Source organism: Amia ocellicauda, chromosome 1 (assembly GCF_036373705.1).
Source record: "Amia ocellicauda isolate fAmiCal2 chromosome 1, fAmiCal2.hap1, whole genome shotgun sequence".
Classification (NCBI taxonomy): Eukaryota; Metazoa; Chordata; class Actinopteri; order Amiiformes; family Amiidae; genus Amia; species Amia ocellicauda.
In genome coordinates this window covers 57,066,742-57,086,547 of record NC_089850.1, presented here as the reverse complement: position 1 = coordinate 57,086,547, position 19,806 = coordinate 57,066,742, and the positions used below count along the sequence as shown (strand labels likewise).

Here is a 19,806-nt window from a genome sequence, read left to right as displayed (position 1 = left end):
TACATGAACACCACCTATGGCAGGGAGGTCTTTAGGGGTTACGTTACACACTGCGGAAAAGAAAAAAGTGAAGGATGAAGTACAGTTTCCATGTAACAATTTCCCATGCACTTTACACCTCCGTCTGTTGTCACACTGGATCAGCCTTGTCACTACAGTTCAGGGAATCACACTGATGGGAAATATACAAGAACATGTCATATTAAAACTTTAGGTTTTGCCTGGCATGTGAAATACAGATGTCAGATTTTGTTTGAAATTGCATCGCCATAGCATACGTGCAGTAGAGTAGAGTAGAGTAGAGTAGCCCAGATGGGACTTCCAGCCGGCCTGGATTCCCTGGGCTTTCCCTGTGTGTTTGCAGGACCCGCCCTTCATCGGAGATAACGGTGAGTCATCGTCATTTGAGGCCACAATTCAGTAGAGCTTCTGCTTTCGTTTGATCTGCGTGCTTTGTGCTTCACCAAACACCGGTTATTGTACACGAAGCCGCGTGTCTGTGGTGTCTATGCTTGTGAAAAAAATATAATAAATGGAGTTGCTAAAAATACACTAAAAACAGGAAAAATGGGCTTGCATTATTATAGTTCTTAGCAGACCACTGTACCCAGGGCGGCTCACACTTGTTACACTCCATTACATTTTATAATTACCCATTTTTACATGCGTGTTTTTTCTGGAGCAACTGTGGTACAGCATCTTGCTCAGGGGGTCAACAGCAGTGCCCCCCACCTGGGTTTGGACCCACAATCCCCCGATCAAGATCCCCGGCCGCCGCTCACACTGCTGCCCAACAGCTCGTTTTGCTCCGACGTGATTATTCATCATCTTCACACAGACTCGTATTAAGGGACATAACTGTTGCTTTTTAAACGCGCTCTTGTCATGTTAAACGACCACCGGGTGGCATTGCCCGTCCACAGTGAAGCTGGTGCCCACCCAGTTTGATTATGCTTGGCTTTGATGCTAAATAATGTATTGAACACTAACTGGTGTTCAGTGCGCAGATCCGCACTAACTGCAAGTTCTTCGCAATTGACCCATGATGACCATATGATATTGTTGCTCATGACACGCAGACTTTTGTTAATCTGCGCAAACTTTGACCAATTTAGCCAATGGTTTTCTGAGAATCGCCTGAATCTGCAGACTCTGGACAGAATTGTGTACGAATTAATCTTTTCCTTTTTGATATAATTTAAAAATACATCTATAAATAATACCTTCGGAACTACATCTGAATAATTACGCTTAGAAAGCTGGAAAAAGTCACATGTATGCTAATAATAATGAATTCCCAATCAAGCACATTACAAAGATCTCCAAAAATGAAAGCATCTATAAAATAAAAATAAAAAAACAAAAATGACATGCTGCGATAGTATTTTATTAAAATGTTACTTTGCTCATATTCACAATTGCATTGAATAATAATGTAGCTGAGCTGCAGTGCTGTCACTTCAGTAGATAAAATAGGTACCAATAATAGCCTGTAATCTTTCCGTTTAGTATAATTTGCCCCAGTAAATAATTTTGTCCAATGGAATCGGTTTGTTCATAAGAGTATGATCTTTAAGTTGAGTTTTGAATAGTCAGTTGAACGTGAGCAGTGTATGTGCATGCCTTACTTTAGGGTAACGTGGTGTATAAGTGAACCCTGTGTTGGTTTCAGACGCTACATTGTCGCAAATGCCGTCATAATATATATTTTGTTTAATCGGAAAAAGATGTAGTAATACGTGCTATTTATAATATTGCAATATAATCATGTCATATGATTGATTTACTTCCATTGTGTAATGCCATTATAGGGAAGTAAAATGATTATGGAATTTTATTTATTTGATTTTACAGCCCCCGGGCTTTGCTGGGTCCTGCACCCGGGTTTCTTTTAATGTTGTTCCTTCTCTGGGGCAGTCCACGTGTGTACATTTTAATTGACTCGTTGTTTGATCAATTGTTCACTTTGTTCTATCGATCGTGAATGCACTTTATTGTGCAATTACCACAAACGCACACACACCTCGCCAACCAGTACCTTATTTTACCACGATGTACGTGCGGCAGCAGCTCTGCTTACTGGGAAAAACCGCGAGTGATGAACAGCATCCTTATTCTGTACTTCTGCTCCTGCTGAAAGTCCCAGTCTGCTGCGCTGGGTGCTTTGCTAGTTCAGTTTCGTGTCGCCCTAGAAAGGAAACTGAAACTTTCTCATCCAGTTATAAAAATGAGCAGCTGAGCAGCAGAGCCACCATTAGCGAGCAGAGTCTGCAAGTCCAGCGAGATGAATCCGATCAAAGCGATGTGTAAGTATGACGGGTTTAAATGCTGCCGGTTGTCCAGGCATCACCTGCCTTATTGACTCTGGTATTGCGGCAGTTGTGCTGATAACCACTGGCAGTTGCAGTACTAGCCTAATATCAGTTTTAAATGCATTATTGCCATTCTTTATAACGAATTAATAAGAATAATTGTGCTTTTATTTCCGGTAGTGTTGCATATATAGCTAATTTATTTTCCTACTTTATTATAGTTTTAATTGGAGCGCATGATTTACTGATGTTTAAAGACAACGGTCCATACGAATTAATGTGATTGTACTATTAAATATACTAGTCTCCATAGTGTCAAGTTCTCATAAAAACGGGGGCGAAATAAGTAACGTATAAATAGCAAAAAGTAGTAGAAGTGCTGAGGGGCTCTACAGACAGGTGTGCGGGAAGTGCGCCTGAGGTTCATTGTGAGTTTGAAAGCCACCCACGTTTCACTGGAACATAAATCGGTGCGTTTAGAAGTGGAAAAAGTTGGGTTTATTTTCAGGTGGGGTATTTATCAAAATTACGTAAAGTTTTGCCCTCGCCCGTTTTTATTGATAAACAGTATCAAGTGTTTTCTCACAATACATTAAACTGGCATAAGGCGCAGATGTGTACATTGCATTTTAAAATAACCTTGTAGGTAAAATGCATGTAAACCAGGGGTGGCCAGCCTGTTTCTGTGTCCTGCAGGTTTGATAAGTCTCTGTAAATCACCCCGCACTGGATGCCTTGAACACGGGCTCACTTTGCTTAATTAAGACGCACAATTGGCTAAGGGACGGGGTTGTGAAGTGTTATACACTGTGGACATGAGGCATAGATACCCTGGACAAGACGACTAGAGAGAAAGCACGCAAACGCATCTAGACTACAGATTGTTTTATCCCTGTATATGTCAAAGTACATCTAAAATAAATGCAATAAAAGAAATGGACTTTGACATTGAGTGCAGTGTTGCATCCTCTACAAACCGCTTCACAAGCACCAGTGCGCTCCTGTAGATCCGGGTGGATGAGGTGGATGCTTTGTCACCTCTGTCAGGTAGCTTGCATTGGATGAAGATGCCAAAATGTTTACTGACCGATGGTTTATTACCTGTGTCTTTACTAGATGTAATAATAATAATAATGAAGAAAATACAGTCGGAAATGATGGCATACGTAGTTCGGCTAAAAACAGAAGACTGCTTAGCCAACTGTGAAAAGTAGGAAGCGGACTGTGGAAAAACAATATACCCCTGACTTTCCCAGACTATGACATGATTCAAGTTTTGCTATACTAAACTAGCCATCAGGGGTTAATGAGAAATCCCCCATAAACTTCCAATTCATTTGAGCCAGGAAACGTGACAAAAAAGTACACATTGACATTTCCGATGAATGTAGACTTACTTAATTCTGTGTATAGGCTGGGATTGTATCACAATTTAATTTGGGGGTATTACCCTTGCCTTTTTTCTTAGTGACACAGTGTCTTAGCTGCAAAACGTCAAACTTCATGCTAAGTCTTTACAAAACTGTTGGTCAGAAAATTGGTGACAGCAATTAATTATAAAATAAAACCTTCAGTATTACTCTGTCCAAAATATTGCAAGATACAGCAATTATTTGTGTTCTTATTTTGGATCCTGATAAACTGTAGTAATATTTAATTTATATTGCAGTATAAATGCAACATGATTTAGCATCAATATTGCAGTGTGTGTGCCATATTGCATAAAGCTATAGCAGTACAGTACCTTATCATTGTTTTTATGCTTGTAGTATGAATGCAGTTTCTCTACTGCAGTATGAATGCAGTACCATTGCAGTCATGCCAGCTGCAGTGGTGAGCGATGCACAGTGCACAGTGCACTTCAAATGTCTAGTGGTTTCACAGACTCGTCCTTTCCCCACATCCTGACCCCCTCCCTGACATATCAGCGCCCTTCAGTCCTGCTGACTGGCATAAATAGTCTTTCTCAGAATTAGTTTTATTGTGGTTTGTTAAACCCTATAACAGCAAATGCACAGTGGTAACCCTGTTGCTGAAGGTAAAACTTTCTCAGAATCAGTCCAGATGGTAAAACGTTTTATTCGTGTAGAACTGTTCATTTGCTTTGTTTTTGTACTTTACTGTGGTCTAAGTTTGTAACTGTGGTTTGGTTATTTAGTGTTATTGCAATGGATCTAACAAAAAAACAAAATACATTTTTACTATATTTTTTTAAAGGTTTTCTAACTTTCACAACCTTCTGGTGTTGCATTTGTATGTATACGTGTTTATCTGGTGAAATAACATGGCAGCTCGAGGCGGAGGAACCAAGTCAAGGAACATATGGCGGAAAGTCTCGATCTAAGATGAACAGACTGTGTGAAACAAAACTCCTCTGCTTTTCTCCTCAGTGCTGGTCACTGCCTGTGCGATGATGTTCGGTCCCTGCAGTGGCGATGTGGACGACATCCTCATGAAGTGCTTCAAGGACCCGGACTACGATGAGCTGCTGGACATTATCCAGCACGGGCTGCCCCGAACACAGACCCCCCGGCACATTGCCATTGTGGGGGCAGGAATGGCCGGGCTGACTGCCGCCAAATTCCTGCAGGACGCGGGGCACAAGGTAGGCCTTTCAAATTGGAAGGAAGCAGCCAGGTATGGGGACAGCACATGTGTGTCCCCTGCAAACTCTGCAATTTATCTCTGTTTAATAGGTGGCTGTACAATCTATAAACATCTACAAAGTATTCCCAACTAAATAAAATGTTGGCCACATTTGCAATTAATTGAACAAGGAAGAGTATGACGTTGTGGTGACATGGAAAAATATTCCCAAATATCAAAATTCACAGACCAAATGAAAAACAAAGAAACCAAATGTTCAAAAAGTTGAATGGATAACTATGCATGAATGTCCCTATCAATTAAATAAGAGTGCCACCTTAAGTGGTAAAATCTGAGCTGTATCATTCTTTCTCTCTCTTTGGTGCACAGGTAACCATAATTGAAGCCAGTGGCCGCATTGGGGGCAGGGTGCACACGTACCGGGACAAGAGCGGAGGCTGGTACGCTGAGCTGGGCGCTATGAGGATTCCCAGTTTTCACAGGTAGGGCGCTGGGCACGTGGTGGGGACAGCCTCTGACTTTTTAAAATATGTTGTGGCTTAAAAAGGTGTAAATAGCATGGTGTGCACTCGCTCTAAACTGTCTCGCTAGTTTGCTAGTTATAGTCGTGGTACTTGATGGCATTCTTCCCAGCTAAAGCCCCATCAAGTTTTGTGTTTTTCGGTGGGTTACAATAAAGACATTTCTTCTATCGCCAGTAATGGATTGAATCAGTTTATGGGTCAGGAATGGGTTGTTGTTTTTTTAAGTTGGGGCTTTCCTGGGGATATTCAAGTGTGTGATTATAGTCCGCAGCAAAGCATTGAATTTGTACTGCTGTTATGATTGGAGCGACGCCATTCAGACCAACCGCAACCAAAGCGAACTGTGACTGTCTCTTCAGAATCCTCCTGGCCTTCATTGAAAAGATGCAACTGAAAGTCAACCGCTTCATCCAGGACGACATCAACACCTACTACTACGTCAACGGAGTGAAATCCCGCACGTACCACGTGGAGAGGAACCCGGACATCCTGAAGTATCCCGTCAGCGACAGCGAGAGGGGGAAGTCCGCCAGCCAGCTGTATAATGACTCTCTTTCCAAGGTGGGTGTGCAGGGCTGAGAGACTGACTCTCTGATGTGCTGTCAGGTTTCTGCAGTGTTGGCTCCAGAGATTAACACCCGTCTATAGTCGTGCTCATTTTGTAAATGGTACCCTACCCCACTCCCCTATTTCATACATTCAATTTAGAACCTAAAATAAATTAATACATGTATTTGACAGAAGACAAAACCCAACTGTGTCTGACTCCCAGCTTTCTGCGCTACTGACCTCCGGTACTACTGGCAGTGTTTCCTGTATGTATGTGGCATGGCTTATCTTTAAATGTCTTTCACAGATTAGAGACGACTTGAAGAAGAGCGGCTACAACTGTAAGAAAGTCATGGAGAAGTACGACTCATACTCTGTCAAGGTAAGAGCTGCTGAAATCCTCTACTGTAGGGTTTAGCAGAAGCAAGACTTAATTGACAGCATCAGGAAATGCCAGATACAAGTGTGAATACCCACAATGCAGCTGCGGTTTCTCTATGACCCAGCTATTATGCATAGCTACAGTGGGGGGAAAAAAGTATTTGATCCCCTGCTGATTTTGTACGTTTGCCCACTGACAAAGAAATGATCAGTCTATAATTTTAATGGCAGGTGTATTTTAACAGTGAGAGACAGAATAACAACAAAAAAATCCAGAAAAACACGTTTCAAAAAAAGTTATAAATTGATTTGCATGTTAATGAGGGAAATAAGTATTTGACCCCTTCGACTTAGTACTTGGTGGCAAAACCCTTGTTGGCAATCACAGAGGTCAGACGTTTCTTGTAGTTGGCCACCAGGTTTGCACACATCTCAGGAGGGATTTTGTCCCACTCCTCTTTGCAGATCCTCTCCAAGTCATTAAGGTTTCGAGGCTGACGTTTGGGAACTCGAACCTTCAGCTCCCTCCACAGATTTTCTATGGGATTAAGGTCTGGAGACTGGCTAGGCCACTCCAGGACCTTAATGTGCTTCTTCTTGAGCCACTCCTTTGTTGCCTTGGCTGTGTGTTTTGTGTCATTTTCATGCTGGAATACCCATCCACGACCCATTTTCAATGTCCTGGCTGAGGGAAGGAGGTTCTCACCCAAGATTTGACGGTACATGGCCCCGTCCATCGTCCCTTTGATGCGGTGCAGTTGTCCTGTCCCCTTAGCAGAAAAACACCCCCAAAGCATAATGTTTCCACCTTCATGTTTGACGGTGGGGATGGTGTTCTTGGGGTCATTCCTCCTCCTCCAAACACGGCGAGTTGAGTTGATGCCAAAGAGCTTGATTTTTGGTCTCATCTGACCACAACACTTTCACCCAGTTCTCCTCTGAATCATTCAGATGTTCATTGGCAAACTTCAGACGGGCCTGTATATGTGCTTTCTTGAGCAGGGGGACCTTGCGGGCGCTGCAGGATTTTAGTCCTTCACGGCGTAGTGTTACCAATTGTTTTCTTGGTGACTATGGTCCCAGCTGCCTTGAGATCATTAACAAGATCCTCCCGTGTAGTTCTGGGCTGATTCCTCACCGTTCTCATGATCATTGAAACTCCATGAGGTGAGATCTTGCATGGAGCCCCAGACCGAGGGAGACTGACAGTTATTTTGTGTTTCTTCCATTTACGAATAATCACACCAGCTGTTGTCACCTTCTCACCAAGCTGCTTGGCGATGGTCTTGTAGCCCATTCCAGCCTTGTGTAGGTCTACAATCTTGTCCCTGACATCCTTGGACAGCTCTTTGGTCTTGGCCATGGTGGAGAGTTTGGAATCTGATTGATTGATTGCTTCTGTGGACAGGTGTCTTTTATACAGGTAACGAGCTGAGATTAGGAGCACTCCCTTTAAGAGAGAGCTCCTAATCTCAGCATGTTACCTGTATAAAAGACACCTGGGAGCCAGAAATCTTGCTGATTGATGGGGATCAAATACTTATTTCCCTCATTAACATGCAAATCAATTTATAACTTTTTTGAAATGTGATTTTTGTTATTCTGTCTCTCACTGTTAAAATACACCTACCATTAAAATTATAGACTGATCATTTCTTTGTCAGTGGGCAAACGTACAAAATCAGCAGGGGATCAAATACTTTTTTCCCTCAGCTCTAACTAAATCCCCTTAACGATTATGCATACCGCTTTTCAATTTGATTGATTTTGATCGAAAAGTCCATCTAGTATTTTTTGTTGACCAACCAACCAATGTTTTTTTGTTTTTTTTTGTATGGGGCCAAAGCCAAGCCCCCACCCTCAGTGTGGAGTAGGGTTGACAAGGGGGAGGTCAGTGACATCTCTCCTCTCCCTGCAGGATTATCTGGTGCAAGAGGGCAATCTGAGCAAGGGTGCCCTGCAGATGATCGGGGACATCCTGAACGAGAACGGCTTCTTCTACACCGCGCTGACCGAGTCGATGAGGATTCAGACTGACATCAGTGACAACACCACGTGAGTGCTGGCCTCGCCGCTGCCCAAAGGGGACTGACTGTCTGGAACTTTCTGCTCCATAAAAAAGGCTTTCAATTTTCTTGTGCTTGAAAGTTAATTGGCAACCTTTTATAGCAAAAAAACTTGTTTGAATTTCCCCAAACTGAAATATCCAGTTACCAATTACCATAATTGTCTGCCTAGATTTACAAGAAATGTATATATGCTCTAATTAAACTATTTGAAAGTGACTCATGCAAGCCAGACGTCCAGCACGTCTTTACAAAGCCAGCAGCATCCTCAGACGTTTTGACCTGGTCTTCTCTGTGCATCCCAGGTACTTTGAGGTCACTGGTGGCTTCGATAACTTGACGAACACTTTCTACGACGTCCTGAATTGCACCATCCTCCTCAATTCCAAGGTGAAGAGCATCAGACAAACCCACAGGGACGTGACGGTGAACTTCCAGGATCTGCGGAACCCCAGGGGCTTGTCCAGCATCACCGCGGACTACATCCTGATGACGGCCACCGCCAAGGCCTCCCTGTTTGTTGACTTCCAGCCGCCGCTGTCTCAGCCGAAGCGGGAGGCCCTGCGCTCGGTGCACTACTCCAGCTCCACCAAGGTCATCCTGGGCTTCAGCCAGCGCTTCTGGGAGCAGGAGCACATTAAGGGTGGCAAGACCATCACCGACCTGCCCTCGCGCTTCATCTACTACCCCAGCCACAGCTTCCCGGGGACCAACAGTGGGGCGATCCTGGCTTCCTACACTTTCTCGGACGAGGCGGCGCTCTTCCAGGGCATGAGCGACGAAGACCTCCAGGCCATGGCCCTGGACGACCTGGTCGCAATCCACGGGGAGGGTATCAGGTCGCTCTGGACCGGTGGCCTGGTGAAGAAGTGGGGCATCGATCCCTTCAGCCTGGGGGCCTTCGCCATCTTCACCCCGTACCAGCAGACGGACTACGCCTCGCTCCTGTCCCAGAGCGAGCGCCGGGTCTACTTTGCGGGGGAGCACACTGCCACCCCGCACGGCTGGATCGAGACGGCCATGAAATCTGCCCTGAGGGCCGCCAGGAACATCCACAATCGCAAAGACTAGGCCGGTTTGGGCATTTTTGGCAATTCAAGGAGCAGAAAGGTGAACTTGATGTTTTTTTTCAGAGAGACTGTAGAAAAGCTCCTGGCATCTTGGTAGGGGTTGGGGTGTTGGAGCAAGACAACGGTGCAACGACACAGACTTGGCGGCCGGGCTGAAGCTCCTCCCCCTGTGTCGAGACTCGCCAGCCTGTCCGCACGGACTTCGATGTCCTTCTACAAGTGCTGCAGGGAGAGATTTAGGGACTGCAGGAGCCCATGGAAACTCCTGCACCTCTTTATGGGGCGACCCCTTCACTGTCTATAGGAATGTCAGTGGGGGCGGGGAATTAGCCAGCACAAGTACCATGACCACTCCCCTGGGGTTTAGGGAAGGCCCTTAATCACTTATTTACACTGACAAGGATATTTTTTGGGCAACAGATGAGGTGAAAGGACTGCCACAAAACCACTTGCCGTTGAGTCGGTTCATTTAGAAAAGCATTATGCTTTCCCAAACTGTAGTGTTTTTGAATAAAATGTTCTATCTGTACTGTCTCACCCCTGCAATGTATGATGTTTTAGTCTCAAATGGCAGTATTGTTAACCTGCTGTATCTATCTTCAAGGAAAAACAGGTGCTAGTGCTGAGGTTAGTCTTTTTGTTGGTTTTGGTGAAAACTGATTTCAATTGATCGTGTATAGGAAAAGTTCTGCATACTGTCGATAAGATAACACTTTCACCCTGGAAAACTTGACTATTTATTTAGCGTCGGAAATAATATGGGAAGGTTGCTGTTGTTAATTGAACGTGACGAGGGGGACAGAGGGCTCGAATATTGAATAGCTGCAACAAAAGAAAACGCAAAACCTTAAGCGACATCTTGCGGAAACAATATTGTACAAAAAATACAAGGAAAAGGTAAACATTATGTATTACATTATATATGTATAGGTTAGATGTAAAACATGTATATGAAACTAAACTTCCTCTTGCCGCATTGTATTTACTGTCAAGATTTCTTGGTTCCATCTAAAGAAAAAGAACAAAATACATTGTCTGAAGTGAACTTGCAGTTTGTCAATAATTTAAAATTGCTTAACGCTGCCTTTAAACTGTATTATAATTGCATTGTTTATTTCGTCAACAAAATGTATTGTTTAATTGGTTATATCATTTCATATGTCTCGCAAGAGTTTGTGATGTGTTAATGTTAATAAAATGTTGATTTTGAATCCTTTTGCATTAAAAGCCTGCCTGCTTCATTTTCACTGCATGCCGCCCCTATAAGATCTGTGTAAGCGCAGGAGCGTGTGAATGGACGGGTTTAAAAATGCGCTTCTTCCAGGAATCCCGCTAGATAGTTTCAGTTTCCATGACTCACAATTCCTGTAAACACGATTCAAGGTTTTTTCTGGATGAAATTCCTAAAACACTGGAGAAGATGACTATAAGCAAAATGTGCAGTAAGCATAATTTATGTGCTGACAATCCTTTTATTATTTAACATTATTATTATTGTATCAATACTGTCTGTGGGTTTATTGATGCGGCATTTTGATAATCATAAAATTTTACGTGGATCTGAATTTCACTGCACTTTACCAAGCTTTTAAGAGTTGGGTGGGGGGGGGGGAAGTTGTCATATAGATACATAGGTTAAATAAAAAGCAAATTATAAAGCAGGGTTACACTCGAAAGACAGGTGTGAGTGCATGAGTTATTTCTAACTACCTGTAGGTGTTTTCATTTCTTGTACTCATTTCTATTTAAATCGTGCACCAGCCTGTTGCATTAGAACATGAATCCACCAACAATGCTTACAAATATTTTCATGTTTTCTATTTGTGCACGGTTTCATCCATTTTCACTTCTCCAATGATGCTGTACGGAAAATATTGGCAATGCAGTGTAACGGTTTATAACTCGGTTGTCATCTAATGTATTTTTAGCGTTGCATTAATGACATTGAGCGGGGAATATAATACCCTTGGTGGCATCATACTTGCTGAATGGTGGAAAAATAGTAAGCTGGTCGAGGGGAATTTCAAGAAAATATAATCAGATATGAAACGTATTGGACAATCCAAACTAGACTTGCTTGGTAATTTGTGCCATGTGGTCAGAGATTGCAGATAAACTCGAAATAAAATAAATGTGTGATTCAATGCACACATGTCTATTATATCTGATAACATGGTAGCTTTTTATTAAATTTGATTTAACCTAAATATATCTTCAAGGTGGAAAATTCAGATCTCGTATAATACAGAATTGTGACAGATTATGATTGTGGGTATACAGCACTAATTCTGATCTGACCGCAGTGTTCAAGTGAAAACTGATTTAGTTCTGATTCATTTGATTTACATTATTGATGGTTTAGTTTGTTGGTTGGTTTATTTGTGGTATATTAATGCATAATCCATACAATGGTAGATTGTGCATTTGGCACAGGTTTTCAAGGGGCTTCTTCTTGGGGATTAGAGTTTAAAGTTAACTCTAAATGGTTTTCTTCCTCACCCAAAACTCCCTGGGTCTATCCCGGTTCTCAGAGGACCTTCAGCTGAGGTGACCTATGCGTGGGTGGCACCGTGGCGAGTATCTCGGCTCGGACTCATCTCGTCTGCAGCTGTCTCAGGGAAGGGCCAGACTTAGCTGAATGAACCCGTTTGATACATTAGGACACAAATGTACGAATACAAAACACTTATTACACTGTTAATGGCTTTTAACGGTTGCTTACTAACTAAACCAAATCTAAACCTAAACATTCCTGCGTTGTGCGCGTAATTAATGTGGTTAATTATTCTTCATTGGTATAATTTAAATAGTCCATTCAATTAGCCCTGTGTGAGCAATTGCCATTTTTAATTGATTTAGTGGTGTATAGAGGGAGGGGGGGTTATCCTCTCCTGGGGATTCTGTGAATGTAATAAAACCTTTGATTGTAACCTGGCTGTAGCCTTGTGTGCATGGAGAGCAGCTGGAGGTTAAGAGGCCGCAGCTCCCGTGGTGGTTGTAACGCCCATTGTTGCCTTTGTGACATTCTATACAGTTAAGACAATTTTGAGTTTGACTTCTAAATTATCAGAAATGACTTTTGTGCTTTACCTTACTAATTTCTGTCAATAGGAAGGACTGATGTAGCCGTCTGAGGTCGGAGCTCCCGACCTGGGAGTCGAACCGTGCACCACCAGCCAAAAGACCTGGTCTGTCCTGGATACAGCATGATTGACCTAATAATAGGCTCTGGGTGAAAAATGCAGAAGTATGTGATCATTGTTTCTCTTAAAATCTGCTGCATCTGCATATACTAAACTTTGTGCATCAATGTATGTCAATGGTCTAAATTCAGAGCGAGGGAGACGTGTGGACTGCTCCCTGTGTGTGTGCCCTGGCTCTCCAACGGCATTGATTATAAATCACCTGTTGATTCCTGACTCTGGACTCTGACTGCATTTGTGGAAGAAGATTGTCCTAGAACAGTCTGTGGCTCATTCTGCACACGTTTGGACAGCTGAGTTATTATTATTATAATTAACAAAGTGCAAAAATACAGTGCAATTTACGGCATACAACATTACAAATTCCAATTTACATAATACAGTTCAATTCAAAGCATAATACATTTTACAAATTCCAATTTACACAATTGTATACAATGTATGAGGTCTCAATATATGAGCTAGCACTGAGCAGAGTGTGTTCACAGCTGCCACAATAATGTTCCATTACATGAGTTTCCAAAATACAGTATAACTGAAATATTTATTAAATTGAACCTCCATCCCCTGTGGGATTAGATTTTTGTGGCTTCTGGTTATTCACCAAATTGTGTTGTCAGTCGCTTTGTTTTGAACATACTGGTCTGTTCTGAGCAATATCATTTTAACACCCTGTTTCTGCATATGAAGTATAAATAAAGAACTTTTAACAATTTATTTAATATGGATGGGTGCCTGGATATTTGCTCTATTTCATACCTTTGAATGCCTGTTTCATATGGATTCTATTTTCAATACCTGTACTGATCCCAGAATAGTTTTTTTTTTAATCATGTTGGCATTAAACATTAAAACTTCATAATGACTTCAGCTAAAACAATTAAGCAGAGGTGACATGTATGCATTCATATCTTATTTTGGGTAAATGTTAACTTTTACATTCTACCTCATTATTATTATTATTATTATTATTATTATTATTATTATTATTATTATTCAGGTCTAACGAATCTGTATAGGTGGGGGTTTAGAAAATACAACTCCCAGAGTTCATTTCAGCTTCCTGTTTCGTCGCACAGTCGATTTCAGAGCGAGCGAGAAAAGTTGTGATGCTATCTTATAAAAGAAATAAAAATAATGACGATTACAGAATTTGGAATCTACCCTCGTGCGAGAGTCGAACAGAATCGATTCTGAAAGTTGAGCGAGACGGAATCGGGGATCGATTATTTTGTGATCGACTCCCCATGCTTAGGTAAGTTCTTATTTGTTCTAGTTCAACTTTTTCTTCTCGTTTTGCACTCATTTTGCGGGTAATGCATAATTAGTTTCATATTAACATGAATTGTTATATGCATGGAGCACCTCTGTAATGCTGCAATGTTCTTCGCTTCCCTAACAGGCAGTTTGTCTGTAAACTTAAAGAGAAGCGGATGTATCCGGTAGTGAATAAAGCCTCGGCTCTTAGCAATGGATCACGTATGATAACACATGGGAATAAAGCAATTAAACCACCATTGACTAGTACAGAGACATTTCCTGGCGAATAGATGTGCATACAGAGAAGCCCATTATCACCGTGGGAAATAAACAAACGCACAATTTAATTTATAAAAGAAAATGTTCATATGCAAACTGTTTCTGCATTTCAGTAAGTTGCAGTAGTGTATTGCAGGTGGATTGGCCTAGGTCTGATCAGCCAACTCTGTCCATTAAATGTTTGGGACAGTGACAGTGTGTCAGTGGTCATATTTCATTGGTAATTCTTTCTGTTCTAAGTAAGTAAATAAATAAATATAATGTTGGTTGCCAGGAAAATGCATTATTAAATTAATTACCTTGCTGTCTTTCTGTGATATGGATGGGTCCATTACATACAAGTTAATTCAAAAAATATATTTTTCGTCAGTGCAATGCCACCTACAGCAATACAAGCTCAAGGCCTGTTTAAAGCCTTAATGGAGGTAATTATTAAGAACAGAAGAAAGTTATTCTAGCTGTAGACTGTTTGCTCAGGCTGACATGTTTAGTTAATAAAATGTGAGTTACGGGTGTGCAATGGGAGTGTCATTGCCGTCCCCACAGATACAAATGCAGTAGGTATTCATTCTGTAACTCTCTCTCTCTGTCTCAGGCTCATGAGGTATAAGCAGTAGTGATGAAATCCCCCCTGGTGAAAGGTGAGATCCAGGGTCTTCCTGCCACCCCTACGGGGAGGCAGATGTGTCTCAGGAAGCATAGCCGCCGGGACAGGGCCAGGGACGGGCAGGGGGAAGGTGGCTGCTTGCCAGGGAACAGTCTGGACTGTAAGGAGGAGCTGATCGAGCTGACTGCCATCCAGTCTGTCTCTCGAGAGGCTGAAAAGGGGGAGCAGGATGTGCCAGAGGACGTGTCCCAGGTGCGGGGCAGTACTGGGATCCCCTGTGACTCGGGGGAGTTCTCTTTGTCTTCCCCTGATGACAGCATTGCAGGTAGGCCCCACGCTAAAGGAAACCTGGCTCTAGTTGACAGATTTACTTTGGACTTGTCAACATCAAACACTTGTCGACATGCATCAAACTACACCCATAATCACCTGGAATTTGTGGCACAAGACTCGTGGCGAAGAGTTTTTTGTTTCTAGCGGGAACCCTGTTTGAAATGGCCATTGAAATAAAGAAAAACATGGTCCCTTGTGTTTCAGGGATTTACTGTTTAAACTACACAATGGTAACACATGAAATTGGCTTTTTTCCCCTCTCTGTAGGAGATCCAGAAGGGCAGCATGTATGCCCTGAGAGTGGGGTGCCCTTGACTGGGGACACGGCCCTGCAAGAGGACAGACGCAAGACTCACTGCAAAAAGCAGCGAATGGCCGGCAATGCAACCCAGCAGGAGCCAAGCATACATCTAGTGTTGGGGACCTACCTAACAGAACCTGCTCTCCAGAGGAAGCAGACGCAGCAAGAGCCACCATTCACCTGCAAAGAGTGCGGGAAGACCTTCAGCCAGGCGGCCAACCTGAAGAGACACCAGCGTGTGCACAGCGAGCAGCGGCCCTACAGCTGCCACAGCTGCAACCAGAGCTTTGCCCACGCAAAAACCCTGGCGGTGCATCGGCGAGTGCACACCAAGGAGGGGACCTTCCGCTGCCAGGACTGCAGCAGGCACTTCAAGAGCCAGGGCAACCTTCGCACCCACCAGCGCACCCACACAAGGGAGCAGCCTTGGCAGTGTCTGGAGTGTGGCAAGGGCTTCGGCCAGCTGCAGAACCTCCATAAGCACCAGCGGCGGCATGCCAGCGTGAGGCGCTTCAGCTGCAACGAATGTAAGAAGACCTTCAAGGACTCCAGCTCACTGAGGGCCCACGGCCGCCTGCACTCGGGGGAAACTCCCTACCGCTGCGGGGCCTGTGGCAAGGGCTTCCGGGAGTCGGGCATTCTGCGCAAGCACGAGAGGGTCCACACTGGGGAGACCCCCTACAAGTGTTCGTTCTGCCCCAGGAGCTTCAGCCAGCTGGGCCACCTCCAGGCCCACGAGCGGGTGCACCGAGGCGAGGCCCCACACCAGTGTGCCTTCTGCGGGAAGAACTTCCGTGAGTCGGGGGACCTGAACAAGCACCAGCGCATCCACACTGGGGAGTGCCCTTACCTGTGCACCGAGTGCGGCCGGGCCTTCTGCCAGGCGGGTCACCTCAAGCGGCACCAGCTCATCCACAGCGGTGAGACGCCCTTCTCCTGCCAGGTGTGCCGCCGCAGCTTCCGGCACGCCAAGACGCTGTTGGTCCACCTGCGCACCCACACCAAAGAGAAGCCCTACGCCTGCGTGGTCTGCAGCAAGAGCTTCAGCCAGGCCCAGAACCTGAAGCGCCACCTCAGGGTGCACACGGGGGAGAGTCCATACAGCTGCACCATCTGCGGGAAGAGCTACAAGGACGCACGCTCCCTGGGCGAGCACCGACGCAGCCACACAGGCGAGACCCCCTTCCCCTGCCCGCAGTGTGGCAAGCACTTCAAGCACGCCAGGACCCTCAAGGTGCACCAGCGCATCCACACCGGGGAGAGGCCGTACCACTGTGCCGTGTGCCCCAAGCGTTTCCGGCACAGCAAAGACCTCAAGAAGCACCAGAAGGCTCATGCTAGGGAGGCCAAATGAGCGTGTTTTACATCTTTAACTATTTTTGTAATGCTATTATATATTTTTTTAATTTTTATAAATTAAGCTTTCTTACCAAATTCGTCTCATGTCTCTTGTATGTAGAGGATGAAGGGAAATCTCTTTTACTTCCTGTAAATAATAATTTTAAAGTAAATAATTTTTTTACTTTCTGTCCCCTCCCCCCATGTACTTCTTATTGTCAGGGTCAATTTTCTCTGTGACACGTGTGGTCACTTTTTTACCTGAACACGCTGCAGACCTTGTCATCAATCAGAAGTTAGGAAACAAACACAGAAATGTACAGAAAATAAGTGTTGTGATCTGGAAGAAAAAAAAATTAAGCTAGATTTTGGAAGAAAATAAGCGAATCATTCCCAAGGTCAAGTTGAGACTGTTTTGAAGAAAATAAAAGATACAGTAATTGATTGTTTTATTTCTCAGCTTTGTGAGCTCAGTCAGTCACCTTTTGACTTCATCTCCTGTTTCCGAAAGATTTTGCTAATGAACCCAGATTTCCAGGGTGCTTTTGTGTAATTGCACCAAATTACAGGAGGCAAAGAATGAAAAATGCTTATTGCGCCATCTAAAATAGGGCATTACTTCCTGGACATAATAATTACGCAAGTCCTTTACAGGGCCAGGGCAATACTGTGTCTGTTCTAGTGCGCTGAGAGATGCTTATCTTATATAGTGATAAGGAGCCCCGCATGGTATCTTGCCTGCCTGGTGCTCAGGTTGCAGATCTCCCTAAACTAGTAGATGGGCTACTGGCCAAAGCCGGGGGGAATCCACTGGTCATGGTCCACATTGGAACCAATGACATAGGAAAGGGTAGGACAGAGGTTCTGCAAGATAAATGTAAAGAGTTAGGAAAGAAACTAAAGAGCAGAACCTCCACGGTAGTTTTCTCTGAAATACTTCCGGTACCACGTGCATGGCCAGGGAGACAGGCTGAGATTAGAAAGTTTAATGTGGTTGAAATCTTGGTGTAGGGAAGAGGGTTTTAGGTTTATGGAGCATTGGTCTTTCTTCTGGGACAGATGGGACCTGTACAAACCGGACGGTCTACATCTAAACAGAGAGCGTATGTGCAGAGTAATTGAGAATGTTTTAAACTAGGGACCAGGGGGGCAGGGAGCTCTGTCAATGGGAGATGTTCCACTAAGGAAAGAAAATGAATGGAAACGGCAAGTAGGAAAGTCCTGAAATGTTTGTACCTCAATGCCAGGAGTATAAGGAACAAGATGTTAGACCTAGAAGCCACAGTGCTGGTGTGTGACTATGATGTAGGAGTGACTGAAACAACGCTTACAGAAAATGATGGGGATGAATACAAGTTGAAATGATAAAGTTTAGGAGGGACAAGGAAAATCGAAGAGGGGGTGGGGTAGCATTATATGTCAGAAACGAAATTGAGGCAGAAGAACTCAAATTAGATCCCAGACTTAGATATTATTCAGTTGTGGGCTGATGTGTGGCAGATGAAATTCAATGTGGACAAGTGCAAGGTATTACATGCAGGTAACAAAAATGTCCACTATAATTACACTATGAGAGGAATAGAACTAGATGAAGTAACGCATGAGAAAGACCTAGGAGTCTATGTGGACTCCTCACTTTCTCCATCCAAGCAATGTGGGGAAGCAATAAAATGGACACAAATGGAAATTGGGCTTCAAGGCATTCAAGACAGAAAACAGGAGACACTTCTTCACACAGATAGTCTCACAATCTGAACAAACTCCCCAGCGATGTGGTAGAAGCTGAAAATTTGGGAACATTCAAAAACAGACTGGATAGGATCCTTAGATCACTTAGTTATTAATGGACACCAAACGAGCACGATGGGGCGAATGGCCTCCTCTCATTTGGACACTTTCTTATGTTCTTATCTCTTATAATTACTCTGGTTTGTTGATCGATCGGTGAAGCTGGATTCAGGTCCGTTTTTTTGAATCTCTGTTCTCACTGAGCAGTGCTATGCTGCTGTTAGCATTGGGAAAATTCTATCAAAGTTGTGCACTGTTTTTCCAAAACATCTTAATACATGGTGCTGTTAACAGTACCTTGAAGACAAAAACTTTATGCAGGACAAAGTCTGTGATAAAAGCCATTACAAGTGGAGGGAGACTTCCATGACTTCTGGTAATAAAGTGTATTTTATTCAGCACTGTGGTGGCACAAACATACCATGCATAGTCTTACCAGCATCAGTATCCACAGATAAAGTATAGCCAGTGTCTCCTTACATCAAATAATAATCACTATTATTATTATTAATGCGATATCTCGTCACCTTTTATACAACATAGTTCCATGAACTAAAATATTTTGTAATAAGTGGTACACCTAATTTTTGTGCCTTTTTGCAGAAACGTGAATGTAGTAGAAAGTGGTGGACTAATGGTAAAATCGGTTACATCCTTAATGGTTTCAAAACAAAATTCAATTTTTGTTTTGTTTGAGAAAATGTCTTTATGTTGTCTATGCACATATGCATTATACCTTTCTGAACATTGTAAGTTTACACTCAGCTAATTTATAGTATTACAATAAACCTCAGAGTGGGAAAGTATTTTCATGGGGATATCCCAAAGGCGGAGGTTTGTAGATTAAATATGTCTTTGTTCTGTTATTATCAGAGGAAACTGTCATCTCCCACCTACCTCGGATTGAACAATCACTTACTGAGCGAAGACCTGAATTGGGAAGTTTAAGAAGGAAATGGATTTGTTTTGATGACCGTATTGGTTGTCAATGTGTCACACAGGAAACCGAATGGCATTAGAGCGTTACTCTTTCCCAGTTACTCAGGTGGCATGGTTCCTGGTTTCTCTTTCCTGGTTCCCAGTCATATGCACTGCAGGTGTTCTGAAGTGTTCCAACACCCAGACCTCTGAGTGGGAAGACACCGACACCTACAACACGGGTAACGCCCTCCAGTGACACAGACACAG

The 19,806-nt window shown here is 43.4% G+C and overlaps 2 protein-coding genes across 4 annotated transcripts in view; both read left to right on the top strand.

Annotated features, from left to right (window-relative positions):
- il4i1 (interleukin 4 induced 1) overlaps positions 1-10,728 on the top strand; it is a 13,676-nt gene extending 2,948 nt beyond the window's left edge. Inside the window, exons 1-7 of one of the 2 annotated variants that reach the window (XM_066710405.1) lie at positions 2,209-2,306; positions 4,703-4,917; positions 5,289-5,401; positions 5,803-6,004; positions 6,300-6,374; positions 8,292-8,428; positions 8,745-10,728. In XM_066710405.1, coding sequence (XP_066566502.1) covers positions 2,285-2,306; positions 4,703-4,917; positions 5,289-5,401; positions 5,803-6,004; positions 6,300-6,374; positions 8,292-8,428; positions 8,745-9,510 — 1,530 coding nt within the window. In that variant the 5' untranslated portion in view covers positions 2,209-2,284 and the 3' untranslated portion in view covers positions 9,511-10,728. Of the gene's footprint in view, positions 1-2,208; positions 2,307-4,702; positions 4,918-5,288; positions 5,402-5,802; positions 6,005-6,299; positions 6,375-8,291; positions 8,429-8,744 lie in introns of those variants that run through there. The other variant, XM_066710401.1, reaches the window with a different exon arrangement.
- A 3,016-nt stretch (positions 10,729-13,744) lies between these two features.
- Positions 13,745-19,498, top strand: LOC136753969 (zinc finger protein 345). 2 transcript variants are annotated; one of them, XM_066710351.1, is made up of 3 exons: positions 13,745-13,967; positions 14,847-15,183; positions 15,459-19,498. In XM_066710351.1, the coding sequence occupies exons 2-3, from the start codon at positions 14,871-14,873 to the stop codon at positions 16,844-16,846; spliced, it is 1,701 nt and encodes a 566-aa protein (XP_066566448.1). In that variant the 5' UTR covers positions 13,745-13,967; positions 14,847-14,870; the 3' UTR covers positions 16,847-19,498. The 2 variants fall into 2 exon arrangements, with proteins under 2 accessions (XP_066566448.1, XP_066566454.1); XM_066710357.1 differs by having other exon boundaries at positions 13,966-14,025.
- Positions 19,499-19,806: the final 308 nt, after the last annotated feature.